Below are 27,591 nucleotides of genomic sequence, written 5' to 3'. Positions count from 1 at the left end.
AGCCCTCAAGCTGAATCACTGCTTACTTGTTTAGAGTATTTCAGCTGTTGAAATAGCAGATATGTCAAATTTGTAGCAAAGAGGTAATCTGTCCACCTCCCAGCTCCTATAGTCAAGCTGTTTTCCTGCTGAGGTTCTGGCAGCCTCATCATCAGGAAAGAAAAGGTCTGTGCAGTTAAGCACTGTGTAAGCCAAAGGTACCTATTTTCAAAAAGGACTTGGGATTTAACTCCACTGTTGCATGTTGAATTTGAGCCTTTGCACAGTTTGACATCTCAGCCTGTCCTGAAAAGGAAAACCAAAAGCCCCAGAGCTCTTCCACACATCTTATGTTTATCTCCTTAAAACAAGGAGCCTTGAGAAATCGTCACCACTGCCACTCAAATGCAACCACAGCACCACCTGTAACACAGTGCTTGCTTCTGGGTGCTCTTGCACTGGTCGTGATAGGAAGAAAGAGATGCAGTTCATTCTTTTAGTTGTGTGGCTTTGTATGGGAAACAAAGGATGAACTCTCCCTCCGAATGACTGACAGCATTGGGCTTCCCCCAAGAGATGAATTAAGTGTGAATAAGGGTGAGGTAATTCGTACTCGAAAGGATAGTTTGACCCACACATTGCTAAGGCCTCTACTGATGCTCTGTGACCTGTCTAGCAGTACACTGGCACAGCTCCTTCACTCTCTGAACACACATTTCATCTAAACATGAAAATTGTATTACTTTAAATGCACTGAAATAACGATACCATCACACTACCGAATACAGATGCAGCTTTCTAAAATGGTGTAACTATCCCAATGGAAACCAAGTACCTTTTTACACACATAACTGCATTCACACTACTGGTGTGACTATTTATTACAGCTATTTCAGAGACAAATAAAGATACATTGCATCTGTAACCAGAATACTCACACAAGATGCAACTTATTGCCATTTCTGAACTATTATCCCTTGAGCACAGAGAAAGAAAATTCTGAACATTATTGAAAATAAAAAATGTATTATCTTCATTACAACTAGGGTTTCATTCTTTTTTCCCCACAACTTCCAGGGCATTTCATCCTGCTCTTTTATTTATCGAGTTTTTCTGTGTTTCTAAAACCAGTGCTCTTGTACATACAGGCTGCATATTTAAAAATTAAAAGGCTAATGCTGTGGAAATAGACTTTGTGTGGAGGAACAGTGAATTCATTCTTCATGGTCAAGGTCTCAGCTGTTTCCAAAATGTTCAAGGATTTCATTCTGATAATTTCTGTTTATTTTTTTACAAACATCTGTTGAATATTCCCAAGCTACTTGGGGATCTCGTCTTGACCCATGCATGGTACTTTAGCACCTTCAGACTTCAATTATTGCATGACTCTCTCCTAGCTAGTCTCCTAGATGATTTTATTAGAAGTGATCATCTGCCAAACACTGCTACTCAGCTTATACACTTTTCTAATGTTTAGACCACATTACTCCCATTTCAGCCTTTAAAAGTACCTCAAAATATCAAAAAAGAAGAATCTCTTTTAAACCAAAAAATGACTAGGAAATTCTTTTTCTTAAATATCCCTCTCATTCTTATGCCTAGTACTTTCTAAACAGGTATCCAAGTGCTGGCTTCTAACTCTCCTCTTTAGACCTCGTGCCTTGGCCCCAGTTGTTCTCTGAGAAGATGGGTCCCATGCAGAGATGCAAGCAGTGCAGGGGAAATCGTGCCATCCCATATTCTCTCCCTGCAGCCAAAAGGGGTTCTTGGTATGCTGGTAACTCACTCTGAGAACAGCTGGCACAGGACCAGGCAAGCTGTGAGGATGGCCCTGACACACAGATGTTCCCGTCTGGGAATCTAATATGTACAAAAATAATCTGAATTTACTGAATTAGTGAATATTCACAGCTCTGAGGAGCACCGCCATGCAAAAATATAAGATCTTAGAAGATGGAAATTCTTGCTACAGAGAAACATATTTGCTACTGGTATACAGAAGAAAAGGGCAACAAAATTTAGGATAATTAAAGTCCAGGAAATTTCTTTGCTCTGAGAGAAGTGAAAAACCTATTGACTTCACCAGTGAACTGTTTCTGACCAGCCCAAAGTACATTAAATCAAGATATTTACTGGAAAAAATTAACACACTAAAGCAATGGAGGAAACTGAAAGGTGTTTGTTCTTCCTAGAAAGTGCAGAGACTTGAGAGATAACAAACACACAATTCCACCAGCATTAACTTCATCTGCAGTTTATTAATATGAATTTATTTATATGCAATTCTTTTCTTGAGAGAGACTAGTTAATAATTTCTAGCAGTTCACTGAGTTCAGAAGCATCTAAAGTACCAGATGCTTTTTCAATTGGTGCAAGGTCCAATGGTCAAATTCCAGACTCATGCCAAACCCCTCACTTTGTTCTTGCTGAAAATACCACAAAACTGGTTTCACCTCCTGGAATTTCAGTCTTTGCATTCTGGAAATGAAGATGTGTCCATGTTTTGAACCCTAAAACATAACTCCAGTTTTGTTCATTTTGAACATTGGTTTAATTCTCCATATCTTAACTTTGCTCTGTCAAAAATTATGACTATGTACCTTATGATAATCAATTGACATTTAAGCTTGTATGTTGTTCTATGGGATTGAGAAAGAAAATAATTCCAAGAGTTCATTTACACAATGTTATTAATACATTACAGTTGGTATTTACCCTAATTTTTCTAAGACTGTGATGAAGAACAGTCTGTATGTATACTACTCCTTACACTGAACAGCATTTATGTCTGCCTTTCAAAAGAGAGTTTTCAGACTCAGGTAGAGATTAGTCATTCTTCCTTACAACTCCTTCCTGCACAACCACTTATGCTTTAACTATTCTTTGGATTTAAAAATAGTCCTCTGTTTTGATCATTTAGGTTTTTACTCTCCATGACCATAAAACTTGTTTGAACGTGAGAACTGAGGGTTTTCTACTCTGGAGTAAAACCCCTGGCAGAGTGCAAGCACAACAGGAAAATGTTATCAGTTATACAACCGAGGAAACAAACACACCACATCAGATTGCAGAAATTTGTTATTTTAAGTGAAGAAATGCCCAGGCTTTCACAAAAGATCAAATGGAAAGAGAACATAGCTATGGGATAAATATTCCATCTGTGCTGAGAAACCTCATCTCATTCTACCTACAATTTGACACTTTTAAATTTTACCTGTTGTAATTTCTTTATTAGTCTCTCATCCTGTGACCCCTTGCTTAGAACTAATTTCAAAGACATAAAACAGACCCCCCCCTCTTCAAGCAACGAACCTAACTCCAGTTAAAATGGAACACACACGTGAAGGATGGAGCCCTTGGATCAAAAGCTACACAGGGCAAGGACTGACATTTCTGCCAAGTTCCTTATACAAATACTTTTCTTTTCCTCTGTATTATCAAATGCCTTCCACCTACCTTATGCAATTTCTTCCTCTGTTCTTAATGATAATAGCTTGCATTATGTAGTACCTTTCATCCAGAAGAATCACAAATGCTTTGCAGCCCACAGAGAAGGATTATCTCGCCCACTATCAGAACTCAGCTAGGTCTAAGCTCAATGGTGTCACTTTTACGCTAGGTATCACACGGCAATCAAGGGGAAATTTTTTTAAAGCTTACATTACTCGTGATTAGTACCTTGGATTAGCTATTTAATTCTTTTGGAAAGACCCCAGAAGTGCAATAGTCTCATGTACATAGCAGAAGGGGGAGTCAACAGATCGATGGAAGAAAGATCACTATGGTGTGGTAGAAATATGCATCAAGGCCAGGCTAAGGCTGTTTACCACCGTGACTTCTCCAGCACAAAGTACTGGCAAGAGCTGGTGCCTGATATATGTACTCAGGTCCCCCTCTCCACCAAAAGCATCCTTCCCCTCTAAATACCAAGCTGCATTCTTCACAACTTTCCTTTCCTTGTCACTACTTATTGTCCTGAGTTCATGCCTGAATGCACAGCTCTACATCCAAATACACTTATGAAACAGAAACCTGCCTTTCCTTTCAAAGGCATTCTTTAATCAAGGTGACAGGTGGGGAAAATCAGTTATGTGACCAAAAAAAAAAAAAAGTTATTTGAGAACCTTACATAAAAAGAAATAATATAAATGACAGCTGAGATATTTTTCGGCACTGGTAGAAGCCAGTAATGCTTCTAGTGAAAAAGTTGTGTTCCAGAACGGAAAAACTGAATTCAGAATACAATTTGCTAAGTACATATGCATAGGTTGCTAAATGAAGAATTTTTAGGGGCTTATTCCCTATGCATGAGCTTTTTTCTTTGTTTTATATGGCTTGCTATTGTCTTTAACTGGTAATAGCCCTGGAACAAATTTTGGTAGACTGTCAGACAAGTACTTGAAAGCCGAATCAAATCCATTGTTCTGTTATATTAAAGGCATATATACATAGAAATGAAGACAAAACTTTCCTCTTCTGGATACAACTTGACTCAGTCGAAGTCTACAGGAGATATGAATGAGGTTATCACAATTGAAAAATGGCAGTTCAAGACTGAGTTGCACGATGGTTTCAGTCTGTGAAGCTCCCTCTCCACTCATTCCCAACCTTCCCCAAGTGATCCAGTATGGTAATCCACAACAACAACTTAGCTCACAGTTCACTGTGGATCAGTTCTTAAGAAAATCATGAACTCAAGCTCAAAAAAAATCATGATCAAAGTGCTGACTTCAGTATGAGTCTAAATCCTGACTATATTGATTTCTGGCAGGTGAGTGAAAAAACCTTGCAATTCTAAAGTTTTTAGAGCATTTGTACTTTGAATAGGATATTTCTATTTGCAAGATGTGCCAAAAGATTCTGTTAACATTTGAAATTAGTTTTAAAATTAACTAATAAAGCAGAAGTAGTTTTACTGTATTTTATTTTTAAGAAACTTCAAACTATTAATATAACACTGGCAAGATAACGCACTGATCCGTTTTACACATTATAAACAACTTAGCTGCTTGGTATTATATATTTTTATATCAGTATGGCAACAGTGTACTAAGACATAGTACATAGAATGAAACAGCAGTATATTTGTTCTCACATGATGCCATCTTATCTATCAGACACACAGACATGTATCATATGATCTATATTGCTTCCAACAGATAATGGGCATTCTCCCTTGACACAGAGGGAGTTCAAGTTTGAACTTTTCAGCAAAAGCAGTCAAGCTGTAGCTCAAAAGCTGCTGCAAGGGCTTCTGACTGACCGCTCAATGACTAGATCAGATTTGACCTAGACAAACAAATCCAGATCAGATTTTACTCAATAGTTGTGCACCTCGTCTGTCAGTCTGAAAAATCAAGCAGTAACACTGAACAGCAGAAAAAATCTAGTTTGTTTTATGAGCACTGGAACAAAGGATTTCTACTTGGTATTTGACTCACTTCTAGTCAAAGGTGGACAGGTTAGACAGGACACTGTTTCTTTCACTAGCCATCTAAAGATGATGTCATTTGACCTCTGTATTCTACAACCTGACGCTGGAGTCTGCACCAGGTCTCGGCACCACCAACTGGGCGCTCATGCATCACTTCTTCTCTGTGGATTCAAGTGCTGCCTCAAAAGCCAGAGATCATGCACTCCTTCATGCCATATCGAAACAGAACTTATTCTCTTCAGCACAGCATGTTACGTGCTGCCCTTTTGTCCATTTACTTCCCATCCAGTCCTTCAATTTTCATAAAATTTCACATCAAGGAAACTCAGATCAAATAAACCCACCAGTCAAACTAAACTATGGGTTGTTCGTTTAGTTTTTCTGTTATGTCTCTTTTCTAATACCTCACGTCTATTCGTCCTATTTAGCTTGTGCAAGCTGCAGAGTGACTTGTCTTCTCTGCTATATTTGGATGGCAGCTAGTTAGCACCAAGGTCCATTCTATGTCAGCTTTCCAGCAGAGATATAGCGGGATTTGGCTGGATTCCAAGCAACCTTTATAAAAACACCACCAGCAAAATGAACTTGGTATTTATAAAGAGCCTCAGTATTCCTGAACTAGTTACGATGCTACATACACATAGTAGGCTGCAAGCAGTTTTGCAGCCACAACCAGAAATTAGAAACTTACTTCAATGCTGAAGTACCCTCTGTCCACGTAGTCCCCAAGGAAGAGGTACCGCGTGTTGGCAGGAGAACCTCCCACTTCAAACAGTTTCATCAAGTCAAAGAACTGACCATGGATGTCTCCACAAACTAGAAGAGAAGAGGAGCAATATTTAGATCCATCATACAAAGATCATCTTAGGCACACACATTCCAAAGTCATTGTGTTATAAGAAATGTGTTACTGCAATTTTGTGCATCATTCACTAGTTAAACAACTAGTGAGCACCAGCAGAAGTGCTCAGCAGAAGCTGCTTTTCTATGATGTACATCAATATATGTGCATGCAAAAGGCTACCAAATAATTAAAGGAGAGCCATCAGGTAAATCTAGCCTATAATTATTTTCACAGGTATCTGTCTGTTCCTCCTACTGCCGACCAGAGCACACAATACTGGCAATAGTAGTAAGACAAACCAAAGCTGCCCTGAAAGAGAGAACATGTTCAAGCAAGGTTACTCTTTCTTTTAACATTACTCTTCTATTTTTCCTAGTCTTAAACCTAGAGGAACCCCAACAGGTTTTCCATAAAATGCAAAGCATGCCTGTCCTGTGCATGCCACTGGTTAAACCGACACACTTCTGACTTCTGGTTTCTGTACAGAAAAACTGTCTGCTTACTTTCCCAAAGCATGTCTCACACAAGAGGACACTGGTGTTTCATGTTTTAACCTCTACCCTTTTATTTAACCTCATATAATTGTGATTTGTTCTACTTCACTGCAGTAAAGTCAATCTAACAGGGAGTTTCCCTAGAAAGAGTAACTCCAGTAAACGTGACAGACCAGGCACAAGTGACACACAGCCCGGGCTAAGTGGGGATGCCTCTGTCTGTGCCTTAAGGGCAAGACCTTGGCTTGGTTATCTTGTGAAATTGCAAACTCCCTGGTGGGTGATTTCAAGCAGGTGATTTCAAGCAGGAGGGTAGGCAAGGCATTTGGAGAACCCCATGGAAGCCTAACCAAAAGTGCTGTGTCAAAACCTGCTTTGTTTTGCCTTGCTTTGTTTCTTCTACCCAAGAGAGTAGAACTTCCCACACACATACCCTGTTTAGGGCCAAGCCTGGGACTTTTATGGCAATGATTCTTAACAAAGAAGATGTTAACAGTTCTGACTTACTGAGGTCAGTTTAGACTGGTTTTCCCTTTAGTGACTAAAAAAAAAAAATTGATTTTCAAACTCTGAGGGTGATTATGAAGTAACTGAAGAAAATCAAGGACACAAGATAGCCTGGCAACAGCAGCCCAGCTTCAGTAGAATTCAGATGGTCTCTCTGATGTAATGGTCTTGTTCCATCATGGATAGGCAAACTTCACATTTTTCACGCACCATAGAGAAGCATGAAGTCACACCTCCATATAGATACAAAAGGACTATATACAACAGCTGTAACACCAAAACCAACAAACTCACAGTGCAAAAAGTGTCACATCTCAGTCCAGTGTCGCATTATACTTTTTACTCGTATCCCTTTTCTCTAAATGTATACACTAATAATAGCACCTATATAGTGTCATTCCATCAAAAAAAAAAAAAAAAACCAAAACCAACCCCCATCCAAACCAAAACCAAGCCACCACCCACCCCCTGAATACAGAAAAATCCCACCGATGTCCCAATCACTCTTTCATGAATATTTATGTGAAATTGGTGATAGTATTCACGATTGCTTGCTAGCTGATCATTCTGCTGTGATAGTAACATGATATTTTCCCCATAAAATAGCATATTTTATCTTATCACCACTGTGCTACATTGTATGATCTTTTTCCAAGTTGACTCCCAACTGTGAGTTTCAGATGACAACTTTCATGCTAAAAGCCATCAACAGTTACAATTTCTACCTAAAAATAATATCTGCCATTAATTATGCAAAATAAATACTATTTAAATCCTCGAGTGGTATAACACCACCACTGTTTCTCTTAAAAAAAAATAAATCTGTATCCCAAAAGGAATTTTTCAATAACACTTTCATTTGAACACATTAATCTACCAAACTTCTTGACTGTACTCCTCTGCATGGACACTGTGGGAAGATTAAAAACACGTGTCGCATATTGATGGCCAGGCAATCTGCTCTCCTAACTTCCAGCAGAAAAGCTTTTAGTTATGTAACTGTACAGCTCTACCAATTATCGCCCGCCCCCATTTGCTCCAACTGCAAAAGCCTGAAGTTGAACAAGACTGAAAGATTTTTAAATGGATTTAACTTTTGTACTTTCACTTAAAGCACAAAGAAACTAGACTTTTTTTTTTTTTTGGTATGCAGATGTGTGAACAGGTAAATATATTGAGGCCTTTACAGAGAAACCAGAAAGCTTTCTCCAAGTAGCTGTATGTCCATGGATTTGTCACAAGTCAGAAAAGCAGTGAGCAAATCAGTGAAGAAGACAGAAATAAAAAGTGCAGAGCTCTGCAATCCCATGACTTGCAAAATTCTGAATTGGTCTTGAGAATTGATACTAGATTGATATTCCAGGCACTTTGCACAGAGCAGCCTACTTCTTTTAAACTTGGCAGTAGATGCAGAAATGTATCCAGGAAAAAACAAACAAACAAACCCAACACCACGACAAAAAAACCCCAACCTGAGATGGAAAGTTGAAAAGCCCAGCCCCCAAAGCCAACCTTGCCAATTGAAGTCATTCCAAAAGAGAAGCATGTAATCAGCAGGTAAAAGCAGTGGGAGGAAGATACTCAAAATTAAGAGTTAGCATTGAGATTCAATTTATTATGGTAAGATCTCAGAACTCCTACTGAAAAACTACAGTTACATACAGTTAATCCAATCAGTATTTTGCCTGGAATAGCATGGAATATCTTAAGGATTTCACACTTTCCAGGTCTGCACATATAAACTTGAAACATCCTTGCAGTGTAAAACTCACATTCTGTTGAACAGCCTTATTTACAAGTAAATTAAAGGGCAATTTTGCCTGCATACAGTACTGTGCTCCATTTGTAGTTTGAAAGCAACTGTTTCTAATGCTATAGTTCTGTCACCTTTCTTTTCCAGTTCTAAATTCTTATGAACCTCAAATCTGGAAGATTTCCCTGGAAGGTGAATCTGATTCTTTATCTTTCATTAGGTGGGGACAGAAGAGATCCAGCATTATATTTCCATTCATTCCAAAACATCCACCAGCCAATAACTCTGTCATAGTCTTCCCATCTTGTGTTCACTAACAAAGAACCATGCAGCACTGTCCCAAGAGCCCATAGGAGAGGCTCCATATCCACTCCATGCCGCTTCTACAAAACTAAGTCCAATACCTTCCTCCTTCCTGCTACAGAAAGAAAAACTTAAAAGCACACTAGTTATTATATAGTCAGGTTTACTCTTTTACAAGCATTGCCACTGGATCTGTCACTCTGGTCAATTTTGCCAGGCAAGTCCTATTTTTTTATACTTGGACAGGCCCTTTTTTGGTACTGGAGCACTTGCTGTTGAACAACACATGCAAAGAGATATGAATGTTTTTTCATCAAATAACAACAAAATAATGCCCAGCACAGTGAAGCAGGAAATGCAATTCTTAATGAAGATCTCCAGGATCAACATACTATGGATTTAAACTATGGGCAAAGGGAACATAAGACATGGTTTGTATGTGTGTGGGATGAACAGTAAAAGCTACTGTGTTTGTACAAAAAAACATACAAGAGGAGGAATTCAAGTATTTTCCAGTATCACTGATTCCCCCAAAGTGACATCAAATCATAGCCTTTTTACACTCATCCATTTATGATAACAAAGTAATCTGACAGCAATTTTTTCTCCCCTAAAAAGACTGCTCTGCTTAATTTACCCAGAGCTTTTCAACTTCCTTTATTTTCTTAAATTGCTGCTGGTCATCAACAAAACAGCATTTCCACTTGCTTACTATTTTCAGGGATCAGTTCAGGCTCCAAACTTGTTGCTCAAGAATTTGTCTATCTGAGCCTTCCAATAGCATACCTAACCTCTCAAGACAGCAAGCCCTAGAACTGCACAACACAGTCGTAAACCGATGTTTTAAGCTATTTAAAGCTGATGTCCTGATCTTCAACAAATTAACTGTTGGCAAAATCGGAAAGCTTAAGAAACACTGGTTATTTGTGGACTCCTTGGAAATTTATCCCAGTTGAGGAAGTTTTCAGGGAAGACATGGGCCCCACCACAAGATTCAACTTCACAGGACTGCCCCTGTAATTACTGAGAAATCACATTTCTAAGCAGCTTTTCCTACTTGTTATGATGACTACTTCGACCCACTAAACCATCTTAACCTATAGCACCAGAATATAAGTGTCTATAAAATACTATTTTATTTTAAAATAGAAATTAGACATGGAAGAGAGACAGGAGAAATATTTTTGTCATCCTAGTACAAATTAAAATTATGTTTCTGATGGCTTCATTGTGAGGATCTCTCTTTGATTTATGTCAAAGGAACAAGCAATATTGAAACAGGAACCACTGATTTCAAGTAGTACTAGTAGTGAAGGAAATCCAAAGCTTAGCAGTGGTTTTGCCAGTTATTTATAGATGACAAAGTGGTATAACAGTGATTTAGAGTGCAGTGTTTATTGGCATACATAAAACGTCTGTGAATGCTTTTCACCTACCTTCCTTCAGATAACTAAATGCCCTTCACTACACAGAGACTCAATCCAGAGATTATTCTGTGTGGTTTCCCACTCCAATTGGCTATTAAGAACAAAATTTATATTCATAGTACATTAAACACTGTCAATTCACAAATTTTCTATCTGCAACAGTTTGAATATGCTGCACTTATTTTCCCATTTATCATATACTTAATTGGCGCAACATTACAGTCTGATAGTAAAATACCATTACTGTTTTAAGTGAATTTCCATTCCATGTATCACAAGATTATACTCTCATCTTCAAATGCCATCAGGTATTAGGAGCAGATAGGCAACACTCTTTTCATCAGCTTCTGAAGCAACATCTGCAAACTCACACATGTATGACAATTAAAAACAATGAAGAAAAGACACCTTTTAAACCACTGTGTAGGGAATAATATCCATCACTTGACAACTTGTTCTTTACAATCACTGAGCTAGGGATGTTTTTGCACTGAGAACCAGGAGACTGTGGTTGAGCAAAGCAGCACATGATACTGAAAAACCTAAGGGAGAAAAACACCCTATTGAGTTACACTGCAGAATGCAGACTGCAAATCCCACAGAAGGTTGTTTTGTACAATGTTTTGGAAGTGTTTAGCTGCTTACCATTCCATTAGTGAGTAAACGCTTCCAAGAGCTTACTGCTTTTCAAGGCCACCTGGTACTTACAAATCCTTACTGACTAAGGAATGAGTGGACAATGTAAACCTGGACGTGTCTGAGCTGACTTGTGGACAGTCCTTTGCACAGATCTACAAAGTAAGATGGTAAAGAGGCTGCATGCCCCAGTGAAAAGTATGTCCTAACCATTTCTCCAGGGAAGTAGTTTGAAGCAATGAAAACTTACAAAGGACTAAGTGAAGAAGCCAAGTGAGGACGAAGTACTTACAAGCAACAGGGGACACATAAAGGCAAAGTAAAAACACCTAGACCAACTTTTGTAGCTGAGTTGTCAAAGACTGGGCTTTCTTAGACAACTGATAAATCTGAGGGAAAACATCTGCAAGAGCTATATGCATGAAATTCTCAGGTGCTTCAAGAAAAACTACTGTATTGTTCCTGAAGGGCTAAACTGTTAACCAGGAGGCTCTTGTCTTCCTCAAAATTTAAGCACAATATAAGGGTGACATGTCTTTGATTATGCAATCTTTCAGCTTGAATGAGCTTTGTTTCCAAGTGTGTTTCTGAGAAACATTATATATTGTCACAGCAATATGAAACGTTCAGAATACCACAGTTTTATTCCACACTGCTTTTTTTTTTTTTTTTATTGCTAAAGAAAGAGCAATTTTCTTCCTTATTTTTTGGAGAACAAGAAGGAAGGAGAAGTACAAAATAAAAGAAGAAACTTCAGAAGTTTTTGTTTGTAGCTGCTCACTGAAGCGCTGCTCAAGACACAAACTCTGTGGTTAAGTTACATACATTGTTTCATCATCATAGAGTTCCGTTCCTGTTTATAAGTGAGATGTTAAAGGAACTTGCAGACTTCATTATTTACTCAAATTAAAGTCAGAATCATTTAGACAGCTCACTAGGTAACTTGTCCTAACAAAACTACAAGACTCAACATAGTGGGCTTTCCTACGAATGTTTGTTATACTAGGTGTATTGAACAACGCAGCTCTATTTCCAAAAGAAGCATGATCTCATTCATATTCATATCTGGTTACCTAACATGATTATAACAGGCTGTCATCTATCCTCTCCCTTCAATCACTGCATGCGAATTGATGAGTTTATACTACCAGAGCGAACTGGCGTTAAAAGAACTGTAATTACGTATTTTCATAAAGAGGCCTGTTTAACCGAAGATGAAACCATTAACCATAGAGGTACAGCAAAGGAAACAGCAAATGAACCATCAAGGCCACATTTGCCTGTGTTGTCTGGTTGTCAACTTCCCTTCTTTATACAGAGGAAAAAAAAACAAACTTGGAAAAAGTTTTTTTCTGGGTAACACACGAGGACACTATACTATCTTCTGCTCTGTCAACACTTGAAATTCTAGTGTCTGTAAAGATCACCCACGCTCACTCCTATTAGGAGTTAGTTTTCTCCCACCATTCCCTGAAGGTTAGAACAAATTAATGACACTTGATTTGAAGAGACAGAGTGAAAAAGAGAAGAAAAACATCACATCAGAAAAGACCTTCAGGACAATAGTCATTAATATTCTGTGGTGAAGCAAAAAAAAACCCCTAACCCATGCAGCAGCAAGCCCTTCAAGTTGTTAAGCCTAGAAAAATATCTTCACCACAAGTTTTTAAAAATAGCTCCACAATATTACTTTTTGTGTCACAATATTATTTGCAGTGTCTCTAAACAAAATAAAAAACAGGTACATAAGCTTAGCCAGCAGTGGAGTGCCTTTATGTATATAAGAAATATGAGAAGCAACTGTCTCAGGAAACAGGCTCTATCAAGTACTATAAAACCTACACTGGTAGAGAAAAATCCCTTCCCTCCATGCCCCTACCCCAGTTGAATTTTTCAGGAGAGTGTCCTGGGTGTCCCAGCAGCGAGGTGCTAAACGAAAACTTTTAATTCCAGGTCAAAGCCACATAAGAGAGTTGTAGTGGAAAGGGGATGGTAATCTAGTGAATATTTTGCAGATCTTTTTTCCAAGATCAGCAGGGATAGGTGCTTTCATCGCATATACCAGAAGATGCTGAATTAGGTCACAGAGGGAGTTAAAGAACGTGATAGGACTAAAACATCATTCATTCCCATACACATCAAAGAAACAACTGTCTCTTCCCCTGCCACCCTCCAAGGTCAGCACTGCCCCTGAGCATCCTCCATAGCAAATATAAAAGCAAGCATACTGTCATTATCTCCTGTTAATGCACCCTTAGCATCAGGAAGCAATGCATATTCCACAAATAACCCCATCAGAAGGATTACTTGTAAGGAAAGTGCTTCACTGGTGTTTGGATCAGGATTTCCAGATCATATCCTGAGATCAAGGTTATTTATAGCACTAGGAAAATTCTCTTATCCTCAGTTTTACAGATGTAAAAAACAAAAGGCCCAAGGAATTTTAATAGTTTATAAAGTCACAGGTTCAGTCAGCAGGAAGGCAGGGTTAGCCTGAGAGAGAACAATACATCCTCATATTGCTCCATACAATTCAACACACCAGAAGAAGACAACCCTTTCAGTGAGGAAGGAAGGTCCTGCACAAAAAGTGTTCAGGCACAGACTGTTTTTAAACACGATGTTCCAAATTAAATTTAGGGAAGGTGAAACAAGGCAAAATGAGAAAAGGGTTTTTGAAGAGGAAAAGCTCAAATAAAGCAATATTTTTTTTGTTAATGATTTATTTCAACACTTAGGATCAGGTTTCTTTACAATTAGTTTTTCTCTCGGCAGTGCAAATCCCAACCCCAGTAAAGTTAAAACAAAGGCACTGGTATTACATGGACACAGTGATAGTTCTATAAAACCCAAAGAAACCTTTGATGGATAGTATCCTCATTTGCTCTTCCATATGCTGAATTTTAGTATTACCCTCACAGAGTGTAATCCAATTACCTTCCAAGCACCCAACAATTTACAAGATTTTAATGGTAGCAGTATTAGCACGTCAGGCTTCAGTATATGAATGCCTAGCATCTAAAAACCCAACCACAAAAACCGTTCATGCTGGCTTGTAATATAGGTTTTCCATTTTCACCAGGGGATAACATTTGCTGTCACAGTTTCCTCATTTTGTGCCATCACTGCCCTGTTTTATGCTTCATCTCACCCCCACTAGTGATTTTATTAAGAATCAGAAGCAATACTCCATGACAAAGAGCATCCTCCTTCCTTCAGTACAACAATTTGTCTTAGCAGCAGAAAACAAATATTTGCTCACCACAAACAAATGTATTTGTTCATTACCTTTGGATCTATAGCACACTGTCTCTATTTCCCAGAAACAGAAGTTAAGGGAAAATAAAAATAGTATTTCTCAAATTCCTGTGCTCTTAATAAGCAAGCAGCAGTATCAACATGGATACTTGTATGCACTCTGAGTTGGAAGAGCCAGCACAATTAGCTTCAATGAAATTCAGTCAAATTCAGCACTTGAGCCTAAATTTGGAGATGCAAGTGAAAAGAGCTAGCACTGAAGACCTACTGAGCTTTAACTTCAGCTTTTGCACCCCAGTCTTTAAGGGGCTTGAGCTACTACTTTAACCTTTCTGTACTATGAGTATTCATGTATTCATGTATTCATGTACTATGAGTATTCTGTGGGTGTAAGGTTAAGGAAATCAAGTAACATGCAAACGTGCCCAATTCTAGTTCAAGACACAGATGATGATTTTTTGAAATTATAGAATCCAAATTCCATAACCAAAGTCTTATAAAAATCTAATTCTTGGTAAAAATCGCTTAACCTTTGAGGAAAATGCTTTCAGGCAGAAATAATTTCTGTCCAAGTAAAAGCTCTTATGACAATTAGTTATAGGAACCAGTGCAAGGAAGAGTTGATCACATTAATTTCCTCTTGCTGAAAACATATACCTAAACATGATCTTGTGTAGGTGGTTAAATCCATATGCTGATCCTAAATCAACATGGATCATAGAATGGTTTGGGCTGAAACAAACTTCTATCACTCACTGATGATTATTAAAAGAAAACACAAAGAAGTCATGCTGATGAACTGAATAGCCTTAATTATGTTTCTTTGTATAACCTTTTTGTTACAATACATAATGAGTGGATGAAAGTTAGAGAGGATTCTGGGAAGCACTAGGGGTGGCAGAAAGGCATACTTGGGCTAGCTCCTGCACTGTGCTCCTCAAGTAAACTAATCAGTCTCTCCCCGTATATTGACAACTGTTTTCCTAATGTCTGGCTGAGGGGCAAAAACCCCCAAAAAGTCTGAGGAGGGGAGGGACAGGAAAGAAGTATTACTTTGGCAGAAAGCCACCAACCACATCACATGCAGAAGGTTGTTTTGGGAGGTGAGTACTGCTATTCAGAAACAGAGATAAGAAGAGAAGGCCACTAGGTTGCAAAGAAAAAAATAGTAAAAAACTGGAAAAAAAATTCTATTACCCTGAATTGGCATTTATGGCACTCTTCTGGTCTGTAGTCTATCAGTAATCTCAAATATAACATCCTTTCAGGCTTCTAATATAGAGTTATCAGATAGATTTTTAATGATTACAGACCAGACATTCCAAGGGGAGGTAAATAAGTGTTTAATACGTCACCAGTAAGTCTAACAAGATTTCACTGGCATTTGATTAGGTTAAATTTGATATGTGAATTAAGTGTATATGAATTCAGTATCTCCATCCAAGGACCTTCACCACCTTACATTTTGCATTTGCAGGATAAAGGTCTCTGCTGCTTGTATCAGCCTCAGCCAAACAGACCAGCCAAATGCCAATCATGCAATCAGAATATACATGGCCTGAAAACATCCCCAGCTACAGTTCCAGATGAGAAAAATAACCTCACAGACTTGGGACTTTAATAAAAAGTTGTATGTACAGATATCAAATAAACTTCTGAGTCAGCTTTTTGTATTGCAAGGACAAGATTTTCAGGAAGGTCAGAGGATCTAGCTACAGTGTTCATTAATTCTGATAGGAGCTGTGTGATTACTTCTTCCATAGCACTTCTCAGATTACCTGCTTTCAAGGAATATGGAACACCATAATCCTAGACATATACATAATCTAAATACAAAACAGTGTTTCTGTTAAGATACAGTACTTTAAATTATAATGTCATCATCATGGCTAGGCTTCGCGAACGAAGATTTGGGAAATTATAATGTACATGCATTTAAACGAGGCATTTATAATAAAGGAAGTATCTGAAAATACAATCCATTTCCTCTTAAAGCAACAACATGCTTGCTCTTCTTCAGAGACTGGTGTATAAACTACTACGTGCAAGCATAATATTCCAACTCTGTAAGGCATCATGCATTTAAGGAGAGGAGTACTGCTAAATTACTATTACTTACACCCCAAAAAGGCAAATCTGTATTTTAGCAGGAGATGCTTATCCTTCAGAACCTTACCGGGCTAATATCAGCTGCACTTTGACAACACACTTGGATAACCAAAGACGTGCTCATTATATTAGACCACAAAGCATATACTCCTTTGAATATTTTATGTAACACAATCCTGTCAGAGCACACAGCAAAATAATGCTTTAACAGGGCACTAAAAGATGAGCATTTCCCTCTTTCTATTGCATGCAAATTGGGTACTGGTGATATTTTTTTAATACAACACTATGTTCATGCAGGGATTGAAGAGGTTAAGCCCTTTTTTTTAAAAGAACTTTCCTTTTACTCTCTTGCTCTGTAGAATGATTCATTTTTCAGAAAGAACACTATCTATTTTTGGCTAAGATCAAAAACATTAACAGTTTCAATCATTCCAGAAAATGTTCTTTCCAACTATAACTACTACAATACTAACCCCAAAACTAGCCATAGAGTAGTTTACTTTTGCCCTGAAAAAAAAAATCCTATCCATGGTATTAAAAGAATTGCATTTATTCCCCTCATCTCTCTTTAACATGCACTTTCTATAGCTTTAAATCCAGCTCACAGCTGTAGAAAACAAGGACCCTGGAGACCTTTATGGTGAAAAATGATTTGACAAAAGCAATCGGCTGGAAATGCTCACAGTTACAGAGTATCTCTTGTACTTGAAATTCTTTATCTGGAGTCTTATTATCTGTGGGGTGTTTGTGACTCCTCATTAACACTAAATTTCAGAGAGAAATGCCACTTTTCACCATCTCTTACAGGCTGTGAGGTTCCATCCCAAGCCGACCTCTGCCATTATGCACTTCTGGCTCAACAAAGCTGTGCAATCTCCGGTCAGTGCCAAGTGAAAACCCAAAGAAGTGCTCAAAACCACAGACCCTTATCAAGGCAACTCCAGGAATCTCTCTGACCAGAATCCTTCACTAGAACAATGAAATCATCGACCAAAACAGTGAATCATCATGGGAAGCTGAACATTCATTAAAACAAAACAAAAACTAGTACTACCAAAAAAAAGTAAACCCAAAACTCAAATGCCAAATGAAGAGAGTCAACTTTCTCACACATTCAGGGTAAATGCAGTAAATTCAGCAATGTTACAAATTTTCTTGCAATAAAATTGCTGTCATTGGTAAGGAAAACAGCCAACACACAATACCCCATTGTGGTTTTGAGCAATCATGTCTGCATCTATCCTGGGTTTATAGGTCTTTATGAGTCCAGAATACTTCCAGATGCTTAAATTTTACATTGTTGCTAACAAAAAAAAAAAAAAAAAAAAAAAAAAAAAAACCAAGAAAAGAAAAGACAAAAAGAAGTTCTTAAGAGAGTCAAAATTGGTAGTTATTGTCTGAGAGCAAATATTACCACCATCAACATATTGTCAGACAAAGTCTGGACTCCAGCACCCGACAAGAAAACATAACTCCAACTTCAGTTCAACAGACTTAAGCTACAAAAAGTGGGATCACTCAGATTTCTTATTCCAATAATCTCTTTATTAATGTCTAAGTCCCTTTGTTTTTTTCTACAATGAGTAGCTTAACTGCTTCCTTTACACCAGAAGAATAGTGGACCTGCTATCTTCTACACTGCAGACATATTTTCATAATGGAATTTATATTATTTTTAATGCATATTTTTGGCTATTCTATTCCTTGCTTGCAAGCACGCAAGAGGTTTTATTCCCAAGAACATGATGCCTTGATTTTATGAAACAAAATATTTTGCCCTCGCTACAGATTCCTTTATGAAGCACAGATTTCTGCTGCTGCTTCTCCCTTGTAATGGTCAGTACAACTGATTGATCAAGTTTTGCTCTCAGCAGTCCAGCAATTCAAGGGAAATAGTTCTCCTGTGGATTTGTTACTGTCAATTGAAAAATATGCACTAAGAAAAAAATCACACGATTTGCACTTCATGGACTTTTCAGGCTGCTTGCTACTCCTCTAGATTGCAATAGCCTAGTTGGTTATTGGAAGTGACTGCAAGGCAGACATCTTTCAGGGACGTAAAAATAATAAAATTCTAATGTATTCATATGTTTGTTTGAGCTTGCCTGTACTTAACTGGAACTGTAGAAATTGCTTGGCAGTGCCTTTTTTTAGCATCTTGTATCTGGCCAAGTAGTAAAAAAAAAAAACCTCTTGGATCATAAACCTGTATTTATTACACCCAGAAGTTTTCATATATTCTGAGAGTTTTATAACCTATATTTTCATTGAAAATTTCATATGATTTTCAAATTTAAGTATTTATTACTGAAGTTGGTAGAGAAAATTCAGTAAAGATCTTCAACAGTCTACCTACTATAAATAGTCCACTAGAAAGCTGAAAAGCATGTGACCAAAAGAAAAAAAAAGTAAAATCAACAGAAGCTTCTTATAAAAAAAGGAAGACATATCATTGTGACTAAAAATATGAGTCAGTGCAGATAGGACCTTATCATCAGAAAACACGTGAGTAAGGTAATCAGGTTTCAGAAGACCATCACCCACAAAAGAAGTAATTGTGTGTCTGTCTTTTTGGTGTCCAAGAGAAGCAGGGATATCTATGCATCACAGGAAGTAGAGCTAACGAATGTGCTATGAAAAAATGCAAGGTGGAAAAAACGGGCTTTCAGCCCATGTTTCTCCTTCTTCATGCTGTCTTGGGTAACACAATTCTAAAATTGAAAAAACCCAAACCAACAATTAATTCTCTTAACTCAAAAGAATGTACGTAGAGCTTGAAAATATTTGGGTTTTTCCACCAAAGAACAGAGTGTGTCACCTTTCATCAATGTTAGTACTTTAAGAATTATAGAAGTCTAAAAGACTATTTTAAGAACTAAACACATGGAAAAAAAAAGTCATTTGGGTAATTTCAAATACCTTTTCAGATTGGATTAAAGACACACTGAAACTGGACCACATAGGTAAGACCTAAAACGCTGGAACTGTTTTGACAATTTCTCCCAGAGGATTGAGGATTAGAAACATGCCATGGACACCATTACTGTCATCTCTTCCATCAAGGACTGACAAGCCAAGTATGCAGCTACAGGGGATCCCAGGATCTGGGCAGGGTCTGGAAGATCCTCGCCCAGTGCTGGAAGAGTTTGAGCTGTCCCTTCCAAGCAGAGTAAGGAACAGCTTCCAGTCCTGAGTTTCAGCAGGAAAGGACTTGGGACTTTCTCTGTACCCTTCTTGTTGATCTACTCTTACAAACAAACAGCAGAAACAAGGCAATTGAAAGAACAAAGCTGCCTCAGACTTCTGCAGTCTAGCAAGCCTTCTGCAGCAGGCACGAATCTTGCAGAAGTCCAGAAAGCAGTTTTCTCATTTTTAACTTTTTTAAAATTATTACAAGGAAGTTCTACTACAAGTATTCATATCTCTGCTAAAAAACTGCCAAACAATCCAAACAAACACACAAAAAACAAACAACAACAACAATAAGGAAAAAAATCCCACCACAAAAAACAACCCTATTTGAACTGCACAGTCTTAGTGAGCCATCAGTAGTAGCACGGGTAAACAATAAGGATCAGATGTGATTTACACTGAAACAACAATTCTTAATGTTCACTGTACGCCTCGTCTCAAGATAGTTCCAGGTTGGCTTACTGTATATGACTGAATACAAATCTTATATAAAAGTAACTCAACTAAAGAACATAATTTCTGCAATTTAAATAAATTAGTGGGCAGTTTACAGTCAGTCAAGAAACTTATTAGCATTCAGCAGTCCCTTTATAATAAAATCTTTATTCATTTACAAACTCACATAGATCTCATTTACAGACTATTGTTTCACTTCAGAAAAGAACACCTCCAGAAATATTTGCAAAGGAGAACAAAATACTCAAATAAACAGTTACTACTTGTTTTCTTTGTGGGTTTCCTACTCAAAATTGGTAAATATCATTATCTTACTTGTCTTTAATTATAGTGTCCTTTAAGGCATATATGATGATATTGTGAAACACTAAGAGAGTCTCACACACCTGAAGTGGCATTACAAGATCTAGTCATTAAGAACTGGACTAACCCTGTCATCTTTCTGTAGATCATTCATATTAATGATTTGTAGGATTTTTTTCACACCTGACTAGCCAAAATACTTTCCCAGACTGAGGTTCTGTCTCTATTAGTTTTTGTTTGTCACCTACAAGAACATTATTCTGTGAAGTTCCTTTTTAAGTAAAAGGATAAAGAATCACCACTTTTCAGTGGACCGTGACACTGCTGTGCTTTTCAAGGCAGCCCTTGAACAGGGCTGCTCTAATGATCTAGGCTCATTAACTAGAAAGATATAAATCATCATTACAGCAGGAAACAGACTGCAACATTTAAAACTCAATTAGCGACAATGCAAGCAAGTGGAAGGTTGCAAAACTTGGCTTTTCTGTAAAATAAAAAATTTAGCAGAAGAATCAGCACCAGCCTCTTTTGCTACTTTAGTTTGCTGGGTAATCAGGAAATATTTCTGTACTGTAAATGGCAACAGTAAAAGAGTTTAATGGGTAACTTAAAAGGTCATTTCTATTCCCTGTAGCTTCACTTCAGTTTTTCATAATTCTTATGTACAAATTCTAATATTCATTGTTGGCTGATGCAGTTTTTGAGTTGCTAACCAGCATGAAGTAATTTTGTTAGCATTTGAAAAAAACAGAAAGCTATTTCATAAAAGAGAGTATCTTAGTTTTTAAAATGCATTTTAATTCACTAAATTTCTAGAAACCAAAAATTTACATTTTGGAACTGCTGAGGGATACATTCCTCAAGCCAGAGAAATTGTGTAACTGTCAAGAGAAGAGGAAAGCACAAGGTGCAAGAGGAGCAGTTTCTGGGCTGGAAGAGGTCACTCAACCAGCTCTCCAAACTTCCATCACAGAGTGATAACTCTATACAAGGAACTGTAATTCTCTGCACTCAGGAGGAAACAAAAAATGCTGTATTTTAGTTCCAAAATCATGTGTATCCCAAGCAAAATACATATCAAATAACACAAGCAAAAATGTTTGTTTCTGCTACCTAGTTAGGTAATCATTTCAGGATGAAAAGGGCTGCCTAAATACAAATGAAGGCAAAATATATTGATTTAATCAAACAGTTTAGCTGCCTGTTGTTGGCCAGACTGTTTAGGAATGGAGACAGTGAGGGGTTCAGTGTCGCAGATGCAGACTTTGCAAGAAATACAGAAAGAGCAATGCTAAGGAAAAAAATATGATCATGCAAATGTATCCATACACTTTTGAAATCAAGTACAGACAGGGTGTTAAAATTGTTCTAAATATGTGTTTTACAACTATAATTCCCTACTTTTATTTTACTCTTTCCCTTGTGCTTCATTACACCCTATTTTTCAATACATCAGTACAAAGATAGCACAGCTACAACACGAAAGAAGGAAGGGAGTATGGCTTTTAAGGTCCCTGCTTGTCCTGAAACTTGGACTGTATCAAAACCTGGGACACCCAGAATCGATTTTCAGTCTCAACACAGGAACAGGTTTATACTTGAGTGACAAGCCAAGAACAAATGAAGTACAGATGTGAAAAAAAATTCCTGAATAGAATTTTGAGACAACAGCTGTCAATCTAATAATCTACTCCCATCCATTATTTTTGAAATTATGTAAGCCAAAAAAACTGCCATTCTGAAAAGAATAAGTAAACAAAACCAGTGTATATTCAAAGTTAGAATCAAGTTTCATGTTTAATTCAAGGCAATTTTTACAGAAAATGGGTCCTCTATAATCACCAGTCTAATGCTACCCATATGCATGAGTCATATACAGATTTTGCATCCCAGACAAAAATTCTCTCTCATTGCTTTCTTTATATTATTAGACAGAATTTTATTTCAACAGAAAACAAAAAGAGAAGTATGTTGTTGTTTATACTGAAAACTATCAGGAAAAAAAAGTGGAAAACAGCAGCTTCACAACACACAAAAAAAAGCGTATGAGGCTGCAAAACAGCATTACAGTTTAATATGCTTTCTAAGCCTTCAAACTCTGCTGAGCTCCTATAATTTTCATAATTTATCTATCAAGAAGAGCTGCATCAGCTGGGACTCTGACTTGGTATGAATCAAGAGTTCTGTGTAAGAGTCAGCATGAAGGTCTTCTCACCATGAAGGCACCATCCCCACTTTCACAGCTCTTACACTGCAGCCTGCTTCTACACAGACAGCATCACAGGCGACACGTTCATGATGGCACTGCAATGACTGGTGTGGAGCCAGGTCATCCCGCCTTGTGCTGCCAGGCTGAGCAAGGACCAGAATGGATGGCCAGTAGATTCAGATACTGCTGAAGGACATCTGACAGCTGACAGCCTACAGCATATGGTATTCCCTTCCAGGAACTATGTACATCTCCTTTACTTTTTGTTTAAAAAAATAAAAATACTTCTTTAGAAAGACTCTGTGCCATTAGTTTCTCAATGCATAGCACTCACAATGCAAAACAGCTGTCAAATGTTAGGTGGCTATTCTACAATAAAGTAAGGTAATATCTGCTGCTGCACTTCATTTTTAAGGATTGTGAAGGACAGAGTCGATAAAATGCAGAGGTAGGCACCATGCTATGCTGAGTAGCCCCATTTACACTAGTCACTAAATTAAGCGGTTTTATAGCCTACAATACAATACACTCAGCCTTCACTTCAGAAACTCATGCCAGTTCTTTCTCCTCTCAATTCAGCTTTATTTGATTTTTCCATTCAAACCTAATTCTGCTTCTCTGCACCTCCAGGGGAAGTAGTTCCTGCTGTATTAGGTTTGGAGAGGGCATGCCTGATGTGAATACTACAGGCATGGGAATGCATCTGATAGTCAGACATGTTATTCGAGAAGCATTTATAGCATTCCCAGTTGAAAACAATGTAAACCAGAAATCACAACAGCTAAACAAAACCTGTTTGCAAGATGCCTTGGCATGAACAAGAATTAAGGAAAATACACATAGTACAACCTATTTTTACAACTAATTACCAACAAGCGTCATTAGATCATTTTCCTTCACCAAAGCTGTTCATCTCATGAGTTTACCTTTGGGAGGATGACAGCCAAAGAAACAGAAAAAAATCCACCAAATCCAAGCCTAGAGTCACTTGAGTCAACTTTTGTTGTTTAGAAAGCAGTAACAATGACTAAAACCCACAGAAGGACCTAAGATGCTGGAATAAACATCATCTATAGTTTTGAAATAAAGGAAATGAAAGGCAAGATTTTTATAAAGACTTAACATCATCATAATCCACATGGTATTAAGTACTAACCAAGATTGGCTGTCATGAACTGAAGACAGACTCTAGAGACTGTACAACTAAATGAAGAGGTCGCAGAAAGTAACACAGTGATCCTCCTTAAATCTCTGGCCACTGTGCCTCAGATGCTGTAGTCCATGGATGGACATCCAAGCTGTATTAAGGATCAACAACAGTTGACCTGCAGGAATAGGGAAACTCCCAAAAAAATCAGTGTAAATTAGCCCACCTGAAGCTCCAGGCTCTGCAATCAAACCAGTGCAAGTCTCCATGTTAATCTGTTTAGCAAATAACTTCTCATTTCTCTTCAGCAGATCACTGCAACTGCAGATAGGAGGAAAACGGTTTCCAGGTGCAAGCTGTCACTGAGCAGGTGAGAAGTGCCATAGGGAGGGAGGCATCTAGGAGGCATCTAGCCCAAGTGTGCGGTGAGGGGGGATGTTTTGGTTTTGTTCCTACCTATACTTTGGCTTTTAAAGCACAAATTTAAGCACATGGTTCAGACCAGACTACCAGCAAACTGATAAGCACCAAACAAGCATATAAGCAATGACTGGAAAAGAATCATTTCACCTGGTCTTATGAAATACTACCCAAGTAACACCAGCTTTATGGCGATCTGGACAGTTTACTGAATGGTATGTTGCCCTTTGCAGCTCATGTTGCTCTCCCACAAAAAATCTCTTATCACACACACTGTAAGATGGAGAAAAATCCCATTAGCATTTCTATTAAAAGGGCTTTGAAAGCAAATCCTGGAGTTAACAAGCATGAAACATCAACCACAAAACACATCTAAAAAGCTTTTGGTTTCCCAGGAGGGTTTTGGCTTTTTTTTCCTTGCTATTTTTCTTAAACTGCAAGTCAAATAATGATAACAAATGGTTCTGATAATTAAATGCCTCCACATGTTACTAGAGGCATTCATTTCATTGCACTTACATAGAAGTACAATAACTGTATGGTATGCCGCAGCACAGTTTATTCTTCAAGAGTACTCCTCATGTACTCCTCAGGAAAGAAAATTATTAATTCACCGGTGCAACAGATATTGACATTTCTCCATCATTATGATCAAGCCAAAACATAACACAACGCAAATTACACTAACCTAAGCTCCTAAAGAAAAAAAAAACAGTTATAAATCAAAAGATCTATTCCTCACCTTATGATATTCTCTAACTATATAACCCCAGAAGCGTTTAGAAATTTAGCAATTTCTTGTTCACTTCTAAGACTTAACTCATGTCTTCATGCAACAAATCATTTCTGGATGGACTCATAAAGACGGCTAAGTAGGCTATGCTGACTTTTCCAAAACAAAAGCTAGAAGATTCAAAAAAAAGGTCACAAAAGACAGCATGTTGCCTGATGACTCCTAACAGGACTAGGCAGGCTACTGTAAGTGACAAAAAAAGCTTAAGTACCAAAGAAAACATTTCTTCTTCCATAATATTAGTGTAAAACGAGTGTCTGTAATGTTATGATACTGAGAGTCACAAGAGGAGAAAATAACTTTCATGACAGAGCCTAGAAACAAGCAATGACTTAGGAAACCTTGTAAAACATATGAAAATACTTCAAAAATATCAGTGTCCATTTTCTTACTAATCTTAATTACTCATAATCACTGTTAATTAAAAGTAAGCAATCTTAAAATGGAATTTGTCTTCTATTTTCCCCTTACTGAACTCAACAAATTAGCTACTGGAACTGTAATTTACTCCATAAATACTACTTCATAGGTTACAGAAAGCTGACTATACTTTTCCAGCTGTGACAACTTTGAATCTTTCTGACTCAGGACAAGACTCACAGTACTACAATAAAAAAAAGAGCACTGCTCACTTGCAGAAATGAATCTATATCTTCTTCAAATAAGCTCTTTGCAATTCATTCTCCCAACACGTAATAGCAAGGTTTATAGCCTCAATGGGAGGCTACATTAATAGCACTGCATTTCCCACATGGGAAAAGCAGTTGTAAGAACAAGTGCATTAGCATATTCAAAACTTGCAATTATTGGTTTAAATAAGATACCAAAGTGTTAAAAAATATTAATGGGGAAAAAGCAAAAATAATTTCACTTGGATGCTGAATGATCCACAGAGAAGACACCTGTTTGCTTTTTTTTTTTTTTTAACTCTCAAATTGATAGCATCCTCTTCTGGCACAAGTTGTTGTTATTAGTCACAGAAGCTTTTTTTAAATTTATTTATTTAGTCAAGTTTCTCCAGCCAAGAAATCACAGGCATGTAACCTCATCAGCATGGAGGACAGATGGACATTCCCAACAGGGTCTCCTATCCCCCCCAGCCCTGCCTCCTCTTCCCAGCATACTTGATATTCTTAAGTGGTGGGATAGAGGCTTGGCTGCCAGCACTACTACCCATGTGCTCAATTTGCAGAGTGCCCACTTCAGTTATCTGGCCCACTCAGTCATGTTGCAGGTGCCAAATATCAGTGACTTATGATGTTCAGCCTGCTCTCATTTTCTGCTGACAAAGTACTACTATTCCTTCAGTGGATATGTACTGCCAAGAGATAAAAGAGTAAATAAAAATAATGTAACTGACCTAGTCTTTTAATATTAGCTTTCCCCCTTCCATTTCAAGTTAAAGTACAGAACTTCAGGGATTTTTTTACCTCATTAAAATAAAACATCTATGCTTCTCTACATGAACCCAAACAACAGCATTAAATTGTATACAGTAAAAAAAGAGTTAAAAGAACACTTTAAGGTTGCAAATCTGGTATTCTGTACCAGAGTTCAGCCTCCTTTCCATATGTGCTACCATCATCTTTACCATCATCTTCAACTAGAGACCACAGTATCACCTCCTTTCTCCCCACAAATCTTACCAGATGCAGGGCAAAAGATGGACTGTAGAGATTTTCAAAGAGCAATGTTGTGGTTTTCTCCTGCTTCAATACAAGGCTCCATGCTGAAGCCTTGCACTCTTTCTCACACTAGGATTCTAACACAGAGCCACTTACTTTCCCTGGAGGTTCTTTCAAGGCATGCAGCACCAGGCACAGGGGGGCTTCAAGTGGGACATTATAACAGTCTTTTCAGAGGAGCTGGATTCCTGTTAAATACCTATCAGCTCTGGAGATCAATTTGAGGTACACGAGGCTAACGCAAACTCCCCAGGAAAAAAACCTAACCAAACAATAAAGCATTCCGCACGTGATGAACTCAACTCAAGAACAGGCTGCAGCGCTTCACATGCCTAACTACAGAATCAGTGGACACTCCCTGGCTTGTACTACACAAGTGAAATTCGAATGAGATAATGAAGCCTAAATATGATATTATGGCTGAAGTTATCTCAGATGCCCTAAATTAATGTCCCTGTCACTTGTACCAATGCTGTACTGCAGAGATTAAGCATACTGAAAGATGTTTGGTCTGATCTTTACAGCCTCTACACTACAAAATCTGACTAAAGTCCTTTAGGACTTCTACCGTAAGACCTTCACAATGGCTTAAACTACAATTCACAGTACAGTAAAATTTAAAACTTCTAAGTATGCCAG

The 27,591-nt window shown here is 37.8% G+C and overlaps 1 protein-coding gene across 5 annotated transcripts in view; it reads right to left on the bottom strand.

Moving 5' to 3' along the window:
- The window catches only part of PPP3CA (protein phosphatase 3 catalytic subunit alpha), a 185,241-nt gene that overhangs the window by 47,536 nt on the left and 110,114 nt on the right, over positions 1-27,591 (bottom strand). For all 5 annotated transcript variants that reach the window (XM_051790497.1, XM_051790500.1, XM_051790498.1 and 2 more), the window contains exon 3: positions 6,105-6,229. In XM_051790497.1, the coding sequence (XP_051646457.1) occupies positions 6,105-6,229 (125 nt within the window). The remainder of the gene's footprint in view (positions 1-6,104; positions 6,230-27,591) is intronic.

Source organism: Manacus candei, unplaced genomic scaffold (genome assembly GCF_025592945.1).
Source record: "Manacus candei isolate 608988 ecotype Guabito, Panama unplaced genomic scaffold, ASM2559294v1 h1tg000028l, whole genome shotgun sequence".
Classification (NCBI taxonomy): Eukaryota; Metazoa; Chordata; class Aves; order Passeriformes; family Pipridae; genus Manacus; species Manacus candei.
This window is presented reverse-complemented; position numbering and strand designations above follow the sequence as displayed.